General features: G+C 38.6%; 1 protein-coding gene across 1 annotated transcript in view; it reads left to right on the forward strand.

Moving 5' to 3' along the window:
* The window catches only part of LOC126255036 (protoheme IX farnesyltransferase, mitochondrial), a 53,292-nt gene that overhangs the window by 19,628 nt on the left and 8,402 nt on the right, over positions 1 to 25,262 (forward strand). Inside the window, exons 4-6 of the mRNA XM_049955404.1 lie at positions 6,450 to 6,645; positions 10,273 to 10,448; positions 23,091 to 23,270. Coding sequence (XP_049811361.1) covers positions 6,450 to 6,645; positions 10,273 to 10,448; positions 23,091 to 23,270 — 552 coding nt within the window. The remainder of the gene's footprint in view (positions 1 to 6,449; positions 6,646 to 10,272; positions 10,449 to 23,090; positions 23,271 to 25,262) is intronic.

Genomic DNA, 25,262 nt, shown 5'->3' on the forward strand with positions numbered 1-25,262 from the left:
TTCATTCTCAACATTGTGGCAACTAAAATCAACCATACGAAAAGTATACGCTATGGACTTTTACCTCTGCAAACTCGTCAAAATTTCGTGCAATGGTTTACTACATTTAATGCTGCATAATAACTGCGTTGACTTCGAAACAAAATTAAGTCAGTTATGGGGGGAAGGTATCAGTCAAGAAGACGTATAAAAATCAATTTTTGGGGCCAAATAGTTTTTGTGAAATCGAATGATAAGTGTGTCAAAGCAGTGGGAACACGATGTGTCTGCACAGGCGAGCAGTGCAGTGATAACAAAATCGCGCACAGTGCGGAATGCGGGGAGCACGTGTCTGCAGCAGCGAAAAGGTTAATGAAGAGACAAAGCACTAGAAATTTCAAAAAATTGCATTCTAACAAATATAATTCGTGAAGTAAGGCACTTCGATATTGTTTTTAAATAATGAAAATGTTAAGCACCGCACAAGGATTGAACTCATAACCTTTCGCATAGAAGCCCAACACCTTAACCATTACGCTATCGCAACTCGTCTGACTATAGCACGCCATGAGGACTCTAACACGTCGTGCAAAATACTGAAACACTGTTGGTATGACTATGAATTACTCACGCTTCGTCGAAGTACAATAGGAAATAAACAATTACCGCTGTTCTTTATTGCGAAAAAGCGGTTCGTGAGATTGATACAAACACCTTTCCTTGCTATCGCCTGAATTAGAAGTCTTATTGCTTGTTTGGTTTAATTAATTAATGGAATATGAAGCAATTGGTATAAAGAATGCTTTTTCCAAACTTTCTATAAAAGAAAGTCTGCTATCAAGACATTGCTTTTGTTCTATTACTTTATTTATGACTGAACGTTTCTAAAACTGAAGACACTTGTCCATGCTCTGCACTGCAGTCGAGATCTGGCAACGTCGTTCCTGTTCATTGGCTGACTGTGTTTTGTGACGCCAGATGCGCAGAACGAACCTAAACTCGGCCGCCAACATAAATGACGCGCACTTTAGTACCTTTACTTGTCTGAGTGGTATGCCTTTCAGTGTATCATCTGTCTCCTCTGAGAAGCTGTCTGCTACTTTCTTGCTTTGCTGTTCGTGTCATGAAAAGGTGCATGTCCATTTGATATTGTATACTTTTTGTTCCCTGCTTGAATTCTTGGCGTTGATATTCATTCTGACCTACTCTTCACTTCAGTTACACTGTTTTTGTGTCTCTTGTCTACCACAAATCCTTTATGGAAGCACTTAGGTGTGTTTCTTTCCTTTTCATAGTATCTCAGTGCTTCTCTCTTTCATCTCATCTATTACCTATTTAAGTGTACCAGTCTTCGTCATTGTCTGCACATTTCTGGTCCCCCTTCCAAAAACACTTTCAATTTTAATGTTTATCGAGGTTCATGGGAGCCCTGGCTCTTCTCTTATGCACTTTCTGTTCACCCCGAATCTAAATGCCTGCTTTTATCTACCTTAATCGACAGGGAAGTGTCACCCTGGAGTAATCTCGATTCTGTTGTGTGACCTGTCCATGACCTGAAAGAAAGCGTTTGTTAGGATGGCTTTTGTCCGTCCAGTTATACGACTGTGGTTGTTAGCCCCAGAAGTTCAATTCATACCACCTGTTACATAGGGAAGCAGGTGCCTGTGACAGCTGCCCCTAAGATAGAGAACACCCTACCTGATATGTTGCAGTGGCTCTTCTGCTCTTTGGTAGTGAGAATTCATATTGTTCTTTTGCCTTTGAAATCGTTGGCTGGACTTCACATTGATACAACTCTACCTGCAATATTTCTTGATTAAAATGCCAATAGTTGTAGTTTCCAAGCCCGGATTAATTACGATGGCTCCACAAAAAATTACCCATTAGATAAACAGAAAGTGAATCAAAAAATTGTTATAGATTTATGTAAAAAATGGAAATTATTTGGAAAAAATTTAATTTTCTAGTTTGTGAAGTGGTGATACAATTAAGAATTACAAAGTTATTCATCACTTGATAGGAGCTATCATTGATTTAGCCTCTAGATTTTACAGTAAAAGCAGATTTAGATTAAAACTAACATCTGCCCTACACAGCCAAATGCAAGTATACATGTGACTCACGTACAGTTGGTGTGTTCACTGCTGTGAATGTCATATAAAGGACAAAAAGTTGGCACTGAAACACAGATATGTGCTACAGAGTGATGCCGATCAGCAGGCCCGTATTACTCAGAATTTCTCAAGGAATCATCAGTGTACCAGTGTAGACCTCTTATTTTAGCGATTCAATTACAATTAGACCACATGGCAATCGGATTTCATAATTTTGCATGTTTATAGAATGTGGAGATCAGAGCTCAAACATCATTCCTCCAAAGCAGTTTGATTCAACTCTAAAAAATTCTTGAGAAATTCAACTCTGAAGTTTTCTGAGTGTCTTTAATTCACTAAAATGTGAACAATTTTTCAATGGGCCATATGGCTCTGTGGTAGAATTCTCCCCTGTCACATGGATGATCTGCGTTCAGTTACCAGTCATCACAAATTTTAAACAAAGGTGCATGTTATACGACCATTTCTGTGGAGCATGAAGTACATAAAGAAGAAAACAGTTGGTAGCATTTGTGAGTAGTATCATTGCTATGAGTCGTGCTTAGGTCATAATCTTCTTCATTTTTTTACATACAGTTTGAATACCTGTGTTATTTAAATATAAAACACACATCACATATTGAATAATTATCTTTATGGAAACTGCATGTGAATTAAGGAGGAAATGCAATGGTAATGCAGCATTTGTACAGTGTACTCAGTGCTATGAAAATTACTGTTTTTCGTGGTTTTATTATGCTTATCACTCTGCCTCGTGTAAGACAACATCTGTAATTTAAAACAATGAACATAGTACAAATAAAGAGTAGTTAATTTTTGCCCTAAAAAAATTTAATTTGTATTTTTTTAAATTGAAACAATCTTTAACATTTTTTTATGAAAGATCAGTTTTATGAATTTATAATTGTGGTGGTAACCGAAATTTTGTGTGCAATATGTATAAGAATAGTAAGAAGATGTGCACTTTTGATTAAAAAAATGTTGATTAGGTGTGTCAAACAGTGGAAACTCCAGGTTGGAATATCAACAGTATAAGGAAAGGGATAGATTGCTATTCACCATAAAGATGACATGTTGAGTTGTAAGACAGGCACAGCGAAAATACTGTTACACATGTAGCTTTCAGCCGAAACTTTCTTCATACGTTCATTCACACCTCACGCACAGATGTCCGCCATCTCCGGCAGCTTGGACCGGGATGCAGCTGTCACATGAACAAAAGCAGTCATCTGGAGGGGGCAGGGAGGGAGAAGCAGGGTACAAATGGAGGTAGAGCCTGCAGGAACTAGCTGGAGACACCACAGGACTGCCACCAGGTGCAGTGTCAAGAGGCTGTGAAGCACGAAGCTGGGGGTGGTAGAAAAGTGGAAAAGGAGAGAGCAGCAAAGGAGTAAGACAGGCTAGTGCATTGGCAGAGGGCAGCATACAGTGATGATGGGCAGCATACAATGAGGATAAGGGGACATGAATACACAGAGGTGGTGGAAACTGTTCGGTGAAGAGTGTGGAATCAGTAAGTTACTGTAGGTTGAGTCCGGGTTAATTTTGGAAGTGGAGAATGTATTGTAAAGATAACTCTCATCTGTGCAGTTCAGAAAAGCTAGTGGTGGAGGGGAGGATCCAGATGGCCTAAGTTGTGAAGCAGCTATTGAACTAAAAAGCACGCATATTGTGCTGCAGGGGTCTACTTTGCTTTTGACCACAGTTTGGTGGTGGCCATTCATCCTGGTGGACAGATTGGCAGGCAAGCATTCTAAAATAGAGCTATGTGGCCCACAGAAAAATTGTACTCATATTAGTAAATGAAAGATGTATGATTTCGAGACTTCTCGCGAGTAGCGTGGAACAGCTTTGGTGGATTGATAAGTGAGCCCTGAACTTCATATACTATAAAGATAAAAAAAAAATCAATTGCAATGTGGTCTTTTCGAAAGTCCAGATATGTTAAATGTAGTGATCCCACAGGCTATTTAGAGTTTTCTGGATTACCAATGCAACTACCTCCAAATATTCTGCTAAGAAGTTCTGTATTATATATCCAGAATGGGTGGGACACCGATCGCGTTATCGTGTTGATACCAAATGGACCACCTTAAACCCAGTGTTATGTCTTCCAGTAACTGTGGCTTCATATCTGTTGGGAACTGTAAATATTTGTGTCTATTTAGAGGCCCATAACAAGGCCCATCGATGCAATTCTTGAAAACCTCACATTTTATGACGGCAGACCAAGGTGGTTGCTTATCCACTTCTTTCACCCAGTGTGGACTTTCAGCTGACTAGTAGTGCATATTTTGAGTATTGATTTGCCAGTAGTTCCATCCATTTAAAAAAAAAAAAAAAGCTTACATTGAAATGCATCACTTTGCAGCTTTCAAATAGACACCATACAGAGAATTCTAAACAGTTTTGGAAGTCATTTCCAGAAACATATTTGATGGAGTGAAATTGAAATGTAGTATTCACAGAACATTCCCTTTTCTGATCCAGCTCGTTCGCATGAGCTGCCTCATAGAGAGATTTGGATTGGGCACTACTACTACTGCTGCTGAAATGTTAGTTGCATTTCTCTCACCAGGAACTTTTATTCTTTGTTGCCATATTTCACTGTTCACACTACAAATTACTTTGATTTCAGAATGAAATTTTCACTCTGCAGCAGTGTGTGCGCTGATTTTGAAACTTCCTGGCAGATTTAAACTGTGTGCCGAACCTAGACTCGAACGTGGGTCCGAGTTCGAGTCTCGGTCCGGCACACAGTTTTAATCTGCCAGGAAGTTACTTGGATTTCTCTTATAAAGTTTGCAAATTCAGATCATTAAGATTTGCCACAATGAGTAAATCTTTCAGAGTATAACCACATCACTGCTTGTAACAGTTTTGCAACATTCACCACAAACAGCAACCACATCCACTTTCCCAGCTGTCATGTGCGTTATGGAAGTCTGGAATAGGTTCATGAACAAGTTGTCTGATTGCTATAACAGCAGAACACAAGCTGACAGGTTTCAAGTGCACATGCAAACACCCAAGTTACACATTTGCGTATATTTGGTACTTTATGGCTTTATAATTCATTAGCTATAATTGTCAAAACTTATATGTGTACATCAGAAAATTTGCTACATTGTCTGCTATAACTTTGCGTAAAACCGCACATCAGTATATTTACTCATTCTAGATATATTTGTTGTGGCCTGTCTTACCTGTTTTGCCCTCTATAATGATATGCATATTGAGGCTCATATTTTTGCAATCATCAAGTATGGCAAGAACCCATTTGCTGTAAAACCAGCCACACATCTAATATTAAAGTTTGGTTTATGAATGAAAAATGGTGGCATTGTTCCTCCAAGCACAAACATATTACTGCTTCAATACAATTAAGTCTGACTTTAGTATTTGTTACTCTGACAATGAAGGTGAAAAATAGCCCATCTGTTGTTCAAATAGCCATCTTGTTTCACAAAAGTTATTTTAAAATATAAATTCATTTCATTATAGTATCTACCTGTTGCATACCAAAAGTGGTTCCTCAATCTATGACTGCATAAAAAGAAATGTCAGTATGAGAATTTTGATTGACTTATTTCTTTATTAACTTGTGAAACAATTTACATTGTACCAATATCATGAAAAGAATAGTTACTACTCACCATATAACAGAGATGCTGAGTTGCAGATAGGTACAACAAAAAGTCTGTCAGAAAGTGAGCTTTCGACCAACAAGGCCTTTGTCGCAAATAGACAACACACACACACACACACACACACACACACACACACACACACACACACTTATGCAAACACAACTTCAGACACAGAAATTGTTATGATTTTTGTGTGTGTGTGTGTGTGTGTGTGTGTGTGTGTGTGTGTGTTGTCTATTTTTGACAAAGGCCTTGTTGGTTGATAGCTCACTTTCTGACAGTCTTTTTGTTGTGCCTATCTGGACTCAGCACCTCCGCTATATGGTGAGTAGCAACTATCCTTCTCATGATACTCTTACATTCCATCCTGGCTTTTCTATTTTTTTATTTATTTCATTATTGAACACATTGAAAAATTAACAGCTTAAATTAATTTCATACATAATAGTCAGTGAATTATCTTTTAATCTAATTGCATTTGTTTTTTAGTTCCAGCTCATTATTATTTCTATGTGTGCTCTAATGCAGTACTTCTTAAATTGGGTAACCTGTTTTAATTCAGGTACCCCATTACTGTGTAAAAAAATGTATTTTGTAAACAAACTTTTAGTTTTGTTTTGAAAGAGCAGATTATGTAATGCCAATTATTTTAGTACAGTAATAATGAACAAGACATTCACATACTGTTTTGTTTCTGTACTTCCAGCACTTGTTGTGATGTCATCAATGGCAGGATATGCATTGGCTCCTGCTCCCTTTGAGCTTAGCACATTCATTTTGAGCTCAGTGGGAACAGGGCTTACATCCTGTGCAGCAAACTCCATTAATCAGTTCTTTGAAGTGCCTTTTGACTCGCAGATGGCCCGTACGAGAAACAGGGTTTTGGTTCGTGGTACACTGACGTAAGTGTAATAGTAAAATGTTTTTCACGCATTTAGTGACAGTTATGGATTTCTGTCATATGTATCAGTAGTACACAAAACTTTGCTGGTAATTATAAGTGAGAATATCAACTGTTAATCAGTGCGGAAAATACAGAATGCTTTGATATAGTACTTGATAACTTATTGTCATCAGATCCTCTGAAGAACTAATAACACAAGCCGTTTGAATTATTAAAAAAACCGACCAACCACAAAACTATCGTGACATAATTAGTAGTCTGTCTGTGAATGGTGATCTGCTCATATAGCTTCAAATTTCGCATTACTTTTATGTATAGAGTATTAAGAGAACACAAACGTTTTTGTTTTAATGCTTTCTTTCAGTTGTATGGGAGTTGATGTAACACTTGCCCCTCATCTGCTCCTCCACCCCTGTCTCTCTCTCTCTCTCTCTCTCTCTCTCTCTCTCTCTCTCCTCCCCCCCCCTCTCTCTCTCTCTCTCTCTCTCTCTCTCTCTCTCTCACACACACACACACACACACACACACACACACACACACACACACACCTTCTCTCTTTCAACACAAAAAAGTGTAAATATGTTCACATGCTGAGATTTTTGGTGAAGAAGGCGGAATATGAGATTAAGATTGCTGGTTCCCCACTTTTCTGTCAGAATCTTTTAAAGAGCCACATATTCGCCTCTTTTGTGCTCTGACAGGGGCATTTTTCAGCTGGTTCCCTTCTTTTCCCTACTACAGCAGGTTGTGCTGCTTATAAAAAACAAATTCTGTTGGTCAGTAAAGTTGTGACAGTTTATTTATATATTTTGACATATATAAATAACAAATAAGTACACATATATAAAGTTAACAAAAAATCATCTCCCAACCAATGCAAGTTCGCTTCACCCTACTTTACATAAAAATGTACAATATTTTTAGTCTATGACTAAAGCACACAAAAAATGCTGTGTTTGATTTGCAAGTAAAAAGAACTTTGTATGACAAAATATACTATCAGGTGGCACCACTGAATAATTTCCAGGTCAAGACAGTATGTATAGATGTTAATTGCCCATTATACAGAGAGCCGTAGTGTCAAAGTTTTATTGATGAAAAATCATGACTAAACATAGCCTTGTGACCTCAGAGCCCTTGAAATGATTGCAGAACCCTTACTTTGTGTTCACTGTGTCATTTAAAGATACAGCCGCGCGGGGTAGCCATGCAGTCTAAGGCGCCTTGCCACAGTTCACCTGGCTGCCGCTGTCAGAGGTTTGAGTCCTCCTTCGGGCGTGGGTGTGTGTGTTGTCCATAGCGTACATTAGTTTAAGTTAGATTAAGTACTGTGTAAGCCTAGGGACCGATGAGCTTAGCAATTTGGTCCAAAAAGAATTAAAACTATATTTACACCTCAGGTTGGATATTTGCTCATAAATACAGTCACTTTGAACCTCTGTATCTTGGTAATCAATAGTGATAATGCAAAAAGCTTAAGATTCCCCCAGGATGTCATTTTAAGAATTTATGGTTAAAATGTTGATGATTTGCCATGAATAGGAATTATAGAAGTGGCCATTCCCCAAAAATCTTGTTGTTTCAGGGTTTTCTCAGGAATGCCGTTGAACAACTGGCACTTTTATAAGCTGTCAAAGGCCCACTGTGGAGCACATTTAATGTAAAAGAACCAACTGATTTGCTCAGTTTGCCTGGGCTCGAGGAAGTGTGTAATGTATAACAATGTAATCCAAGATATGACCCCTCACAAAATAGCAATTTCACATGTGGCATTTCGGAATATTTTGGTACCGTGCATTGTCGTGCACAAGCAGATTGATTAAAAATAGTTTACTAGAATAAATAATTTTAGTTTATATTTAAAATTTTCCTTGCTGTGTCCCACATAGATATTTTATGTTATTGGATAAATGACGAAATATTTTCGTGGCTGCACCGACAGCCTTAGAGTGAATAGTGAAAGCCATTTTTGATTGTGGTTGTGGACTTTAATATTCATGCTAATTGTGATGGATTACTTATGATGAATTCTATTACTGGATACATGTCAGGGATCTCTTTAGTGCAGAACAACAGCTTTGTGTTCAGTTCATATGCATGGTACTACATACACTATGTGATCAAAATTATCCGGACAAATCCAATAACATACGTTTTTCATATTAGGTGCATTGTTCTGCCACCTGCTGCCAGGTACTTCATATCAGCGACTCCAGTAGTCATTAGACATCGTGACAGAGCAGAATAGGGCACTCCGTGGAATTCACTGACTTTGAACATGGTCAGGTGATTGCATGTCACTTGTGTCATAAATCTGTATGCGATATTTTCACACTTCTAAACATCCCTAGATCCACTGTTTCCGATGTGATAGTGAAGTGGAAACGTGAAGGGACATGTACAGCACAAAAGCGTATAGGCCAACCTCGTCAGTTGACTGATAGAGACCGCTGACAGTTGAAGAGGGTTGTAATGTGCAATAGGCAGACATCTATCCAGACCATCACACAGAAATTCCGAACTGCATCAGGATCCACTGCAAGTACTGTGACTGTTAGGCGAGAGGTGAGAAAACTTGGATTTCACGCTCGAGCGGCTGCTCATAAGCCACACATCAAGCCAGTAAATGCCAAATGATACCTCACTTGGTGTAAGGAGTGTAAATATTGGACAGTTGAACAGTGGAAAAATTTTGTGTGGAGTGACAAATCATGGTACACAATGTGGCGATCCGATGGCAGAGTGTGTGTATTGCAAATGCCCAGCGAACGTCACCTGCCAGCGTGTGTAGTGCCAACAGCAAAATACGGAGGCAGTGGTATTATGATGTGGTCGTGTTTTTCGTGGAGGGGGCTTGCACCCCTTGTTGTTTTGCATGGCACTATCACAGCACAGGCCTACATTGATGTAAAACATATTGTTTCCCACTGTTGAAGAGCAGTTTGGAGATGGCGATTGCATCTTTCAACATGGTCGAGCACCTGTTCATAATGCACGGCCTGTGGCAGAGTGATTACACGACAATAACATCTCTGTAATGGACTGGCCTGCACAGGGTCCTGACCTGAATCCTATAGAACACCTTTGGGATGTTTTGGAACACTGACTTCATGCCAGGCCTCACCGACTGACATCGATATCTCTCCTCCATGAAGAATGGACTGCCATTCCCCAAGAGACCTTCCAGCACTTGATTGATTGGATGCCTGCGTGAGTGGAAACTGTCTTCAAGGCTAAGAGTGGGCCAACACCATATTGAATTCCAGCATTACCGATGGAGTGCACCCTGAACTTGTAAGTCACTTTCAGCCACGTGTCTGGATACTTTTAATCACATAGTGTAAATAGTCATAATCAATGTTAGATTGTAACTGAATGTTGTCATAGTGAACAGTCACTTATGGGATGGACAGCATGCAGAAATAGTGCATACTTGAATACTTTTGCCAGGTTGTGTCTGAGAAAGATGCATCTCATTAATCAGTTGCGGAAGACATAACCACTGTCTTAATAGTCACAGGTCACAAATTGTATCACCAACAAATGCTTTCAATAGAAACTAAAACATTTAATGATATAATTGTAGGGACACTCTTAGGGAAGTAAATATCCTTTTCTGTTACAGACCCTTGCATGCTATTTCGTTTGCTGCAGTCTGTGCTGTGACAGGGTTATCGACACTCTACTGGGGAACAAATGCCCTCACAGCTTCATTAGGAGCTGGTAATCTTGTTCTCTATACTATGATATACACCCCTCTCAAGAGGATCAGTATTCTCAACACTTGGGTTGGAGGTGTAGGTAAGTACTCACTGCTCTACAGCTGTGTCAAATTGATGTTGTGAAAAAATATGTCGACAGCTATAAACCTTTTGACTTAAAATCATGTTACTTTATTTCTCTCATTATAACTAACATTTAAAATACGGTTTATACTCATTCAACTAACAAAAACTCTGCACAGAATTGAAACTTAGCTCATATTCATTTTGGGTTGACAGTTGAGTGTTTCTTTGAGAGAAAGTATGCTGTGCAGTATTCTTCACTTGTTACCTGCATTCTGGTTTTAGTTATTACCACGAGAGACCATCCCTGCTGTGTGTATTATCTCATCAGTCAGCACTAACAGTAGATTCTTAGCTACATAGTATTAGCTACCTACAGGCACTCTCTTCTTTCACACTTCTCAGGGGAATTCAAGAAGTGGGAAAATTTAAAAAGTGGGATATTACTTTACAAACACACATTTTATAAACATTAATAAACCATTTTATTAATTGTAGCAATTTGGCACCAATAGTGTTACATAAATTTGACATATGAACACATTTGTAGTTTTTTTCACCAAAATATTCGGAATTCTGTTTTTAACTGCTTGTGGTAAATTTTTTCTGTATGATTTTCAGTTTCATAAGTACAGTGGATAGCTTCACTGACCACATCTGCCGTAGAAATATATTTCTTTATTGTCTTCAACAGTGCATATACATTTGCAGTACAAGGCACTCTGCTGTCATAATCACTATCACTAGTAGTCACTTCCCACGTTTCCACTTGTTTCTTGCATATGAGAAGTGACCAAATCTTCAACTGACACACTTTCAACAGTCACTACAGTGTCACCAGCATGGAGGAAATGTAGCACTGGATGCCCCAACAGCAGCTTTCCCCATAATGTAATGGTGAGACTTCCACAGTCATCATCTCTACACAAATTTGGTTTGTCTGTTTTTTTTTAAAAAAAAAAAAAAAAAGACGGAGCTTGCTGTAAGTAGGTGGAGATGATGGACTCCTTAACATCCTTCCATTCTGCTGGTGTGTAATGCAGAGCATCTAGCATTGACACTTCAAAGGAGGCAGGATTATCTCCTGCTTCCATTGAAGTTGACGCATTCTGCACAATAGATCTTCTATAGCGTGTTTTAAAACCGTGGATAATGCCCAAATTCAAGGGCTGCAACTTGTTGGAGCAGTTCAGTTGCAAAAACTCTTAACTGCACCTTTTGTATATTTACACGTTTGGGTGTGCGCACCAACAGTCGACAAATAGAAGCTGTTTTCTTCTGTGTTACAGTCTTTTAGTCCAGACTACACAACTGATTTTCAAAGAGTTCTGAGGTCATTCATGCTTTATAATTGACTCTGTAGTTTGTGTGCAAAGTTTTGACATTTTTAAGACAATGTGTTTTACTTAATTTGTCAGTCACAAAGCACTTCAGATTTTCAGAGCCATCATTTTAACATTGCTAGGAGATGAGCTTTAATATGTTTCCTTCCATGGCAGTTTTGGCCTTTGAAGGTAACTGTTTTGTTTGGAAGAAAGTTGAAGTAGAGACATGTTTTGTTGATATTGAAGACCTCCTACAGTTCATAGTGCTATGTAATACTTTTAACTTATCAGTCTGCCACTCACTAACAGTTTTTGTGTTCACGCTGGTTTCCTTCCCTACATATTCTTAAATTTGTCAATCCCCGTATTAGATGTGGGGAAATCCTCAGTTCCTAGAATATTGGCTACTTTCAGTTCCATCTCATATAACATCAGGCTGTTCGCTGGTGTGTTGGACCACATGCTGCCTGAAAGCAGTCCTTCATAATTTCTTTCACCTACACATATTTTCAGTTTTCTTTTCTCATTTGGTCCACTTTTGTTTGCACTTTACAAAATAGTCTTTGTTTTTCATGATGGTATCCAGTGTGAATACAGGTGTGTGTGTGTGTGTGTGTGTGTGTGTGTGTGTGTGTGTGTGTTTTCTTTTCTGAAGGAGCTTTGGTCAAAAGCCGAATGTGTAACGGTCCTTCCATTGTGCTTGTCAGCAACTCAGTGTGTCATCTTTATGGTAAGCAGCAGTCTATTCTCTTCCTAACATTGTTGCCATTCCAACCTGCAGTTTCATTGTTTGATTTTGAAACTATATTATTAATTGCAAATACTGTGAAGTGGATGTCAGCTTGTATATGATCATAATCATAAGCCAAAATTAAAACAGAAGTAATATTGCTACAATAATGTCAGTGTACTAGCACACAGTATTGATAGCTAAGGTCGGTATAACAACTGTAAACAAGAGACTGTCAGTCCAAAGTCATTCAACATCATCTGACCTGTATCAAAATGGTTATTCCCGTCAACCACCATGCTGAGGGTTTTATTGGTTTAAATGATTAATACATGTTGTAGTGAATTGAGAATTCTTTGATCTCTTGCGTGAAATGACCCACATTGGCAGCCAATAATTGACATAAATAATTTAGTGAACTTCAACAGCAAATGATTACAAGAATTAGGGATTGATGTACAAATGGAACGGATTAATTAGAGTATTAAAACATGAAATGTTTGCATTTGTTACAATACCTTTTGCACACATAAAATAAATTACAAATCTCAGGGCTTATTTGACTGGTAGTGGAGAAGACATTGTTAATAAGGGGAAGGAAATGGGGATGAAGCATCTCACAATGTTTTGTACACATTTTGTTGCGTCAAGATGATGGCAGCAGGTACTGGTTACCGTATTTCCTCGAATCTAAGCCGCACCTGAAAAATGAGACTTGAAATCAAGGAAAAAAATAATTTCCCGAATCTAAGCCGCACCTGAAATTTGAGACTCGAAATTCAAGGGGAGAGAAAAGTTTTAGGCCGTACCTCCAAATCGAAACAAAGTTGGTCCATTGTAATATGAGACACAATTTAGGTTGAATGAATGATGATACAGCTATAGTAGTTTGGTTCGGGTCGTAAGCTTAGGCTTTACCATGTAGCCATTGCTATGCGTCAGGCGCTCCGTCCGTATTTAAAGGAGTACCCTTCCTTTTTCACGTGCTTCGTCTGGTTTGAATCAGTTGCTTATTTTTCTTTGATCTGATAAGTGCCGTTCTCTTTGTTATAGGTGTTTACGTCACTCCAAGCTGAAAATGCATTATTGTACTGTGTCATGCATTGTTCGTCGCATTCTGATAATGTGTGTTTACGACCTGTCGCCGCTTGCGGCATGGCTTGCTTTTGCGTGCGCTACCACCGCTTACAATACAAAAAAAGAGAGGAATTGTCTCATTAGCGAAACAATGGCAAGAGACTGCTATTTGTTGTTACTTACACTGCTGCTTTCTTTGATAATGATCAACAAGAACCAAATAATAGACTGTGTATGATAGAAGATGTTCTAAATGAGAGTTTAGCAAAAATTTTTCTCTGTTTGAAAATCTTTGCAGACGTCTCTTTTGTACATCACATTCTGCACAGAAATTAGAGTCATCTTAGATTTAAAAATCTAGTCAATTGCCATGCTTCATTTCTGACTGTATCACTATTAGGCATAAGAATAATACGAATATAAACATGAGATTATATGTATATTCTTCCGCGTTTGCTGTTGTCTCATTCCAGTTTCATAGTTTATTAGGCAGACAGGATTTAAATGAGATAGCAGCAAACACGAAAGAATACATGACATAAAGTTTATATTCGTATTATTCTTATGGTGAAGAGAATACTGCATGTGATTCACAATTCATAAAAGTTCCTATTAGCTACCATCTCTTCTCACAGGTAGGAAAAAATTCAGAATGTAGAGTTGGCCATATTGACAAACATCCTAAACAGTCCTGCCAGTCGGATTTTCGTAGTACATTGAAATGCTGCTACATTCGAAGATGAACGATACGGAATTTGTATTTACTTCGTTGCATAATGTATGAAAATGCAGTGGTCGAAACTCGGGGCGGAGAAAAAAAGCTCGTCTTCCACCTTTTTTTTTTATTTACTGACGCAGAGGTTTTGGGGCCAGTATTTATCTTTGTGCCTGCAAAGCATGCCTATGTACCGCTACATATATTCGACGGCAGAAGTTAGTTGTGGCGGCACCTACAAACATTTTTCAGAACTTCCGCTTACTTTGCACTCGATTCTAAGCCGCAGGCGGTTTTTTGGATTACAACAACCGGAAAAAAAAGTGCAGCTTAGATTCGAGTAAATACGGTAGGTACGGTGCATCGCCTCGGAGATATACGAAACAAGTCGGATGCCCTCCTGTATTCTATGGCTATGCAGCAAGGGCCTGGACTGCTCTCCCAAGTTGACAGGTCGCAGTGCGTTTTGTGACTGAAGCAGCATTATTGCTGTCGGAAGCCAGATGTTAGGCAAGGAAATTGCAATGTTGAGCGCTTCATTCCCAAGCACTGGATTGTAACATCCATCTATTTAACATGGAACAAGGAAAGACTGAGTTACAAAGTAACGAACATTAGGTTAGGGTGCGGATGGTTCTCACCAATTTTGGCTCAAACTGTGTTAGTAGAAGCAAGTATACAACAATTTGAAAATCAAAAAATATTTCATCTGAATGGGCCATAGGAGAAGAGAAAATGCTATTAAAAGTTTCTTGATTATGTTGTGAATAATGTTTGAAGAACAGTTGCATTGTTAGTGGCGTAGCACAGTCAGTAAGCCGGTGGAGTGATAATTTGACAGCATGAGTTTGATTACCACTGCCACCCAATTGTTTTTTTCTTAATCACAATGTTAAACTATTAATTATAAAATATGAGTAGGGTTTAAGAGTTCAATTTATGTACATAAAATTAATATATACAATTTACAATTAGTTACAAGTACTTTACTTAGAATAAAGAATATAATTAAACAGTTAATTTTCATAATGGATAAAATTGCGAATGAAAGTAATATTTTCAAAGATTCTAGCAACGAGATATCTTCCTCTTTTTACAGGAAATTAAAATACTTGTTTGGGTCATAATCTTCAAAGAAATGTTTAAAATATAAATATTGTTCACACCAAGCAAATTTTATAAATGGATTTTTTGAGCAAGAACATTTATCCAAAATATACTTCAGTGGAAAGTATACTTCATTCACATTTTTAAATGAATGTATTTCCACTGTCAGTTCCGATGTTTACCAAGCCTATTGAATCGTCTGAGTGAAAACACAAGCACTGAATTAATGCTGCACGATCAAATGTATTTTAATTGCATCTTCTCTTTATAGTTCTCGCTATTGTTGTAACAAATCAGGGGCACTTTTTAATCTTTTAATAATACAGGGTGTATTAGGAAAAATCATCCATTTTGACACATCTATATTTCTGAAGCTAATAAACATATACAATGAATTTTGTATTTTGATGAACAGGAAACTCAAAAAGTTTTTTTCATACCTTTTCATAGGTTCTCAATGTGCCCGCTTGAGATGCACGGAATATGTCCATATGGTATTCAAATTGTCTCCACACTGGTGAGCATGTCTTGAGTTACAAGCTGCTGTTATGCGATGTTGTTGTAGGTAACAGCTGCACATAAACAGTCTTTTGCCCTAAACCCCCACAAGAAATAATCACTTACAGTCAGGTCCAGTGACCTTGGAGGCCAGTAATGTAAGGCTGAATCATTTGGTCTATTGTGACCAATCTATCATTCAGTAACCCTTTGATTTAAAAATCCGCACACTTCCATATGCCAGTGTGGCAGTGGCCCATCCTGTTGGTAAATGAAGTCGTTCGAATCAGTCTCCAACTGTGGGAAAATAAAGTTCTCGAGCATATCAAGATATGTGTTCCCTGTAACAGTGTTCTTGGCCTAGAAAAATGGACCATACACCTTTTCCCATGATACTGCACCAAATGCTTTAAAGTTTGGAGAGTCTCTCTCATGTTGTACAGTTTCATGTGGTTGTTCCATACCCCATATTTTGACATTATGGTCGTTCACCTTTCCATTTAAATGGATTGTTGCCTTGTCACTAAACACTAAGTGTGGAAGAAAATTGTTACTTTTGTTAGTTTTCCTGATGTGAAGCAAATAACAGCAGCGTTCTTGCATTCGTCTTATATTTTCTTCACGGTACCAGCAACGCAAGGATCAAACTTCCTGCCAGGCTCTTCCGTACATAAAAATGTGAGGGGCAATAGATTCCCTAAAGCAGTTAAACTATACTGCACTGTACAAGAGTGAGTGGTTTTGAAAAGATTGAGTTTTTTCCCAAAAATGGTCTTCGCACTCTTATAATCTGGTTCATGTCATATGTTGATTCATACTGGCATCCAGTATAATCAGTGTTAAAAACATAATCAAGGATGAAGTTATATGTCTTGTCTGTATATAAAACTTCTCTGCAGCTTCCACTGTGTATTCCAAATTTGCAACATTGTTTTAGCTGACGAATTTGGTGATTTTATGCTGTTGTGTTGAATGCTTATGTTTAGAGGTTTTTATCTGGGTATCACTAGTAATAAACTGATTTTATTCTGACAAATATGGGAATGTGACTGCTGTTGCTAAATATGGGAATGCGGCTGCCACTGCTCATTGTTGTAATGTTCTCATCATTTCTTGTTCATAACAGCCTCATGCATCCTGAAATCTTTCTGACATATTTCAGTTGATGACTGATATCTTGCCATTTTTAGTGCCACTTTGTTCTGTTTCTTTCCTCCAAATCTAAAGATAATCCCCCCCCCCCCCAATTGTGAATCTTGTTTTTAGTGATGAGAGCTTCCATAGCATCAGCAAAATTGATCACTTTTTTGTTATCAGCCATCAGCAATAAAGTACAAAAAGAATATTTGTCTGGATCATAATCAACATTGTTCACCTCTGTGCTTGAAGAAGGAACCTGTTACAAATAAATAGTACTGCATACAGGAAATTTGTTTGTGGGCATGGAGGGAAAGAGAGAATGAGAAAAGCCACACACTTCTTCATAAAGATTTTTTTCATCAGGTTCAGTGTGTAATAAATAACTTTTACTATGAAATTGCCAGTCATAATTTCAATAACCTGCTCTGCAGTTGCTTAACCTAAAGCTATTGCTAAAGGATCCACAGATGGGGAATATTGTCTCTTTCTTTATAAATTGAATAAGCGTAATGAAGAGCACTGCTGAAATTTTTTTAATAAGAAATAAAAAAATTGGGTAACAGCAGTAATCAAACTCGAGCTGCCAAATTATGATTCCATACATATACCGATTATGCCACACCACTAACTGCACAGTTGTTATTCAAACATAGCTCATAGTGTAATCAAAAAACTTTTTTTGAGAGCATTTTCTCTTTTCCTGCAGCACATTCAGATGATATATTTTAGTAACTTCAAAGGGTCATATACGTGCTTCTACTCGCACAGTTACTGAGCAAGGTGGCTTAGTGATTAATGCACTGGACTCGCATGCGGGAGGACGGCCATTCGAAACCCTCATCCGGCCATCCCAATTTAGGCTTTCTGTGATTTTGCTAAATTTCATCAGGCAATTGCTGGGACAGTTTCTTTGAAAGGGCACAGCAGTCTTCCTTTCCCATTCTTCCATTATCCGATGGGACCAATGACCCCCTGTTTGGTCCCTTCCCCCAGATCAGCCAGCCAACCAACCAACACACACAATTCGTGCCAAATCGATGAGACAATTCCCAGGCTCTCACCTTGTAAGTAAGTGATGGATGGAAGAGCATTCATGCCCTCTTGCTTCCATTCCGTCTCACTGACCCCTCTTCCCTTCTAGTTACTCTGTTAAGTTCGCCGACTACATGAATTTTTCCTGCTCTCTATATTGTCATTGGAAAACAAAATTTGCAGTGCCATCTGATGACTGACCGCTGTTCCATGTGGACACCTCCCAGTGCAGGGTGAGCCTTTTGTGTCTTGCATGGATTGGTGTGTGACTTAGAAACTGGTGTCCTTCATGCATTTTCACAGTCAAGGCCACTCCTGGCACTGGTCGCACATTGTTGCGAAGTTTTTCTGCATTTTTAAGTTGTTGTGAAAGCAGCCACACAACACTTCGACTTCATAATAGCTATCTCTGCGTGAGGCCTGGATACTCTCATGTTTGTGCTTCGTCTAAGAATCTGCATTTTAAAGCAGGCGAAAATGGCTGCTTTTAGGCAAAAATTCCACATGCCTCCAAGTGTGTATTTCTGTTACTTTTCTCTCTATGCTCTGTCTTGGTGCCATCAGGGGTCCACAGTTACCTGCACCATTATAATTGTCTGCCAGACTCTTTGCATGGTGTCCTTTCTTAAGCAAGGTAAGGACATTCACCAACCTACTACCTGCACGACTCCAGAAAGGCCCCATGTCTGCATGTGTCCCAGCTGCTGAATGGGGTCCAACTTTATACTTGTCCTGTACTGTAGGTTGTGGAAGTTGTGAAAGTAGCCACTGGCGGAGATATCACAATATTGTTAGGTTACCAGCGGCTAGAGACAAAGCACTAGCACCAAATTATTCCAACTTGTCATTATTAATACCAATGCAGATGCAGAGAATAGGGATACAAGTACTTTTTTTCATGAATTTCATTTCATTAAATGTAAATCACAGGATATTTACGGATACATGAATAAAAGTGCAGGTGTAAATTAACATTATGAACACAAGAAATTTGATGGCGTGATAAAAATAACATTGTAACAAGAGAAAATGTTAATTCTGGGGACATAAAAGTGGAGTTATACTTTAGTGTATTTGAAAATAGATACCTTTTGAAGATATTGTTACTGGATTTAGTGGTTCATAAAGTGAATGCAGTAGTAGGAAAAGGAAGAGAAGGAAAAATAGTAGGTGAATAAGGACTGGTGGAAGGAATGATAGAGGCAGACACCTTGTAGAATTTTGCACAGTGGATAATTTAGTCATCACTAAATGGGTTTCCAGGTACAAGTGTTAACAATGACCACAACTTATTGTTTATGAACTTTAGATTAAAACTGAATAAATGAGATCTGGAACTAACCAGAGATTATCGGGAGTTTCAGAGGAAACATTAAACAATAATTGACTAGAATAGAGGAAAAGGAATACTGTAGATGATGAATGGGGTAGCTTTGAGAGATGGAATAGAGTAGGTTGCAGAGGATCAAATATATAGAAAGACAAGACCTAGTAGAAATCCTTGGGTATCACAGGATATATTGGATTTAATTGATGAAAGGAGAAAATATAAAAATGAAGCAGGCGAAAGAAAATACAAATGTCTAAAAAATGAGATTGACAGGAAGTGCAAAGGGATTAAGCAGGAATGGCTAGAGGACAAATGTAAGGATTTAGATGCCTACAGGCCTGGAGAAAAGAGAAACAGCTGAATGAATATCAATAGATCAGATGGGAAATCAATACTATACATAGAAGGGAAAGGTGGAAGGACTGTATAAAGAATCTGTACAAAGGAGATGAATTTGAAGGCAATTTATAGAAAGAGAAGAGGACGGCGATGAAGATGAGATGGGTGATATGATAGTACATGAAGAATTTGGCAGAGCTCTGAAAGACGTAAGCCGAAACAACGCCCAGGAGTAGAAGACATTCAGTCAGACCTGCTGATAGCCTTGGGAGCTCTAGCCATGACAAAACTATTCTGTCTGGTGAGTGAGATGTATGAGACAGGAAAAATACCTTCGGACTTCAAGAAGAATGTAATAGTTCCAATCCCAAAGAAAGCAGGTGCTACCATGTGTGAATATTACGTAACAGTCAGTTTAATAAGTCAGGGTTACAAAATACTAATACGAATTCTTTACAGACCAATAGAAAAACTGGTTGAAGTTGACTTAGGGGGAAGATCATTTTGGATTCCAGAGAAATGTAGGAACATGTGAGCAGTACTGACCCTACAACTTTTCTTAGTAGATAGGTTAAGGAAAGGCAAACCTATATTTATAGTGTTTGTAGACTTGAAAGAAGCTTCTGATAATGTTGACTGGAATATTCATTCTGAAGGTAGCAAGGGTAAAATACAAGGAGTGAAAAGCTATTTACAACTTGCACGGAAACCAGACAGCTGCTATTATGTTGGTGCATAAGTTCATAGCATTTTTATACCGATTTCTGTGGGCATATTTTTTGATTGTTAGTTTTTATTTGTTAGTAAGTGGAGCTGTGGATGCCAGAAAATGGAGCTCCAAGTGGAGAAATCAGAACATTTCCAACATATTCTTCTCTTTGAGTTCCGTGTAGGGGTGACAGCAGCAGAGCAGCCAGAAACCTTTTCACCATGCCATTGTACAGAGCATGGCAAGGAAATGGTTTACTTGTATTAAGGTAGATTGTTTTGACATTAGTGACTCTCCACGTTCAGGAAGACCTTCAGGGTTTGATGAAGATCATTTAAACGCATTAATCCACCATGATCGACATCGTAGTACTCAAGAACTGACAAATGTGATGAACTGTGATAATTCTACCATCGTATGACATTTGCATGCAATGAGAAAGGTTCAGAAATCGGGTGTATGGGTACCGCATGCTCTAAGCCAAAATCACAAAAATCAGCAGGTGGCCATATGTGCCTTTCTGTGTGCTTGTCATCAATTGCCTCATGAACAGCACCGACCTTTTCTATCCTGTACTGTGACTGGTGATCACAAATCATGTCTTTTTGCTAAAATGAGGAAAAGAAAGTCTCATTTAGCCCAAACAAAGCAGCACCTCCCCGTACAAAGACCTGTGCACATCCACAAAAGATAATACAGGGTGTTAGTGAGTGGAGCTGTGGACACCAGAAAATGGAGCTCCAAGTGGAGAAATCAGAACATTTCCAACATATTCTGTCTGAGAACACTTCCAATTATTTATTGCACAAGAACTAAACATTGTACAGATCTCATACATATTGCATTTTGAAGAGAAACACTGAAAGAGTGTGTGTGTGTGTGTGTGTGTGTGTGTGTGTGTGTGTGTGTGTGTGTGTGTGTGTGTGGTTTTTTTTACAAACATTCGATATGCAAACCCTGAATGAGTGACCCGGCAGGCGTCAATACAGTAATCGAATTCTTGCCCATACCCGTCCCAGCATGGCACCGTCGACTTTGGCAGTCGCTTCCCATATTCTCTCCCGGAGCTCTGCTACACCACATGGTAGAGATGGTACACACACCAGATCTTTAATGTGTCTCCACAGAAAAAAGTCACATGGAATAAGATCTTGTGATTGTGAAGACCATTTCAGGAAACAGCTGCCCCCTTCTGTAGCACGGCCGATCCATCGATGTGGCAGCTCCGTGTTCAGGTACCCACAAACTTCATGATGAAACTGAGATGGAGCCCCATCCTGCTGAAAGATGAACAGAGTGTCCGATTGCATTTGAGGCATCAGGGGTTGCTGCAACATGTCCAATTAGGAATACCCAGTTACAGTGCTCTCGGCGAAGAAGAATGGCCCGTACAGTTTTCGGCATTATAAAGCGCAAAAAACATTTACCTTTGGGGAATCACACTCAAATTCATTGCATTCCTGTAGATGCTTTGTACCCCAGTTTCGATGATTATGCCTGTTCACTTTCCCGTTTGTGTGAAAAGTGGCTTCGTCGCTAAAAATTAAGTGATCAACTATACCATAACCATTCTTATTCTGTTGTTGCAAGTGTGAACAAAACTCAAAATGCTTGTCTCTGTCGTCATCATTGAGCTTCTGCACTAGCTCCAATTTGAATGGTTTCATAGACAGCTTCTGTCGCAGGACTTTCCTCACTGTCATTGGAGCCATTTTGAGTTCACGGGATACACGACGCACAGATTTCTTTGGACTCTTTGCTGTATGAATGTCTCTCATACATGCTTCCCATTCACTTCCCTCACACTGGGACATTGCTTCTCTTTGGCGGGCACAAGCAGCCCGTCATAAAGAATCGTATAGTGAGACCAAGAGATGAAGACAGCAAGCTGATCCAGAAGGATATAGGTTGCAGTAGTTACTCGGAGATGAAGAGACTTACATAGAATAGAGTAGCATGGACAGCTGTATCAAACCAGTCTTCAGGCCGAAACCACAACGACGACAAAGTGAAGTAGACTCAGGCAGTGAAAGTGATCACTGATGGTCAGATGATTCACGGTAAAGTCTCGCCAGAGTCTAAAAGAAACTTGAAAGGCCCACCTAAGTCAAATTAGTTTGTGATGACACTGGTAAAACTAATAATAAATAAACATTACATTAGACCATTGGTGATTATTTCCAGAACTCAGTGACGTACTTGTTACTTGTTAAATACTGAATAAGGATGTAAGCTTTCATTGTACAGTTGCATGTATTTCGAGCTACTGATAATCTTTGACTTTGCCTCCAAACTTAGCAAAAGCTATAAAAAATTAAAAAAAAAACTATCAGTTTTTATGTGTATGAGTACATTCTCAGTTTTAAGCGCATTAATTTTTTAAACTAATACTTACAACTATATGATGTATGTTGTCATTTTTGATAACAAGAAAATTATTTTTGGCACAAAATGCATGAAATAATCACTGTGCTTAAAGGTATCGCACAATGTTATTTACAGATGATTATTCATTCATAATCATGTTTCTCTGATGTGCTAAGTTCACTACATATGTTGACTGGCACCAGGAGGGGAAGTTTATTGGAATACAGGCTTCCAGCTCTGTTCTTCACAAATTTCAGGGCATTAAAATAGTTGTAACTCTCTTTCGCAGTTGGCGCTATACCGCCACTCATGGGATGGGCTAGCTGCATGGACAGCCTAGGAGCAGGTGCTTGGATAATGGCAGGAATACTGTATGCATGGCAATTCCCACATTTCAACGCACTCTCATGGAACCTGCGGCCAGACTACTCTCGTGCTGGTTATCGAATGATGTCGGTAACTGATCCTGGTAAGTATAAGGATTACATTGCCTTTTCCTCTCTCTCAACCCCCCTCCTCTCTCTCTCTCTCTCTCTCTCTCTCTCTCTCTCTCTGCAGGTCCCACCACAGTACATCAGTAAGCATTTTAGTATACTGCAAAGTGTTGTGTAGCCTGTTTAAAATAAAATAGTGGTTGACAGGAGGACAGAGGTGCTGCATACTACTTGTTCATGCATTTGACAGTTGAATTGAACTGCAGAGAAAAGAAAAATATCTAGTTGGCATCAGTTTTTGTTGTTGGTAGGAGGGGTGGGCGATAGCAGAAGTGGATGGGTAGTGGCAGCAGTAGCCACAATGCATGAATAGGTAAGTGTTGTGACTTTCAACATAAAAATAGTACAACACGTTAGTCAGTCATTGTATTTTACAGTCCAAGTTCTGTGCAGTGTCACAAGTGCAGTACACATTCCAAAGAACAAACCACAAGTATAATCGAGTATAACAGTAAATAGTTTCTTACATAGAGAAGAGATGTGCACAGTACTGTGAGCGAAGACAAAAGGGGCTGCGGGTGGTGTGTGTGTGTGTGTGTGTGTGTGTGTGTGTGTGTGTGTGTGGTGGTGGGGGATATGCTTCCCTCTGGCGACAGAGCAACAGATACCTGCAGTAGTGGGTTCAGAGATAAGCAGATGGTAACTGTCCACCAGCATTGGCATAGTGGCATCGATGTTTGTCAGTGCCTGCCAAAGTGAGTGGGAGCCCCAGTATGTCATAATAATGTCTTTCAAAGCTGAATAACAGCCACATGATGAGTGTTTAGTCACATGCATTAAATGTTGAGAAGCAATAAATTAATGCAAGAAAATTTTATATGTGAACACATTACAATTAACAGTTGCTAACAACTGTACCAGATTCTGGATCACTTGCACTATTGAATATGTGGTATTTAGATCATCTGTGTGAATTTAATGAAGTAACATTATTTTCAGACATGAAATCACTCTCTTGTGCTGTTAAAATTATTTACTCCATTTGTTTTCCATTATAATGCCACTCTGACAAAGCTTCATTTATAGTGCCCTTGTTGCTCATGCTACTTCTGCTGTTGTAAATTGTTCTCTTGTGCTTACAACGTAGTTGTAAGTTATATGCTATTAACATTACAATTATATTACAGTTTCAAAACTGTATTCTAATATTTCTGTGCCAGTTCATCTACAAGAAGAAGAGGCAACTCAGATTTACTGTAAATCAGTAGATCAAACAGTTAACCTTTTCTACATTTGTCTGTTACAGAAATATTATTTCATTTCATCCTCCCTTTAAATTCCTGTGTTTTTTGTAAGCAGCTACAGATCTCATCAAGAATTGTCGAATAAAATTAGTATGAAGCTCACCAGCGTTGTATTCCTTTTCCCATGGATACTGGCATGGTACTAGCTGCTATATCATCAGTTAAACAATGGAAAATCTGGGATGGAATAACAAAATTGGTGCACAGCAGACAGGCACTTTTAAGAGTTGATTAAGCTATTGGACAGTGTCCTTTGTCAGAGTCAGAAAAACACAAGCATTCATACACTTTCAAGTTCTATACCCATGGACACTTTTTTTTTTCAGGCACTTAGGCCAGACATGAATTGGCCCATTATTACCTTTACTTACACATGGTGTGTTTAACCAAACATTGTGAAAGTATAAGTAAAATATTGATTTAAAAAATTGACACCACAGTTCTAAAATGTCAGCTGCCAGCTTTATGCCCCTTCTCCTGTTAATCTTTTTTTACTGGAACTCTGTCATGTATTACATTTTTCACAGATAATCTTCTGTCTTTCATAAATTTTGTCAACATAGACTATGTAGAGCAGCAACCTAATGCTATATTTAGGTTAAAATGAACAGTCAAGATAGCAATAATATTATTGTGGTCTTGACTGTTCATCATATCCACTTCTTCTATAGAAAACTCCAGTTTGTCAACTGTTGGGCTATTTTTTCCTAAGTAGTATACATG

Source organism: Schistocerca nitens, chromosome 1 (assembly GCF_023898315.1).
Source record: "Schistocerca nitens isolate TAMUIC-IGC-003100 chromosome 1, iqSchNite1.1, whole genome shotgun sequence".
NCBI classification, from domain to species: Eukaryota; Metazoa; Arthropoda; class Insecta; order Orthoptera; family Acrididae; genus Schistocerca; species Schistocerca nitens.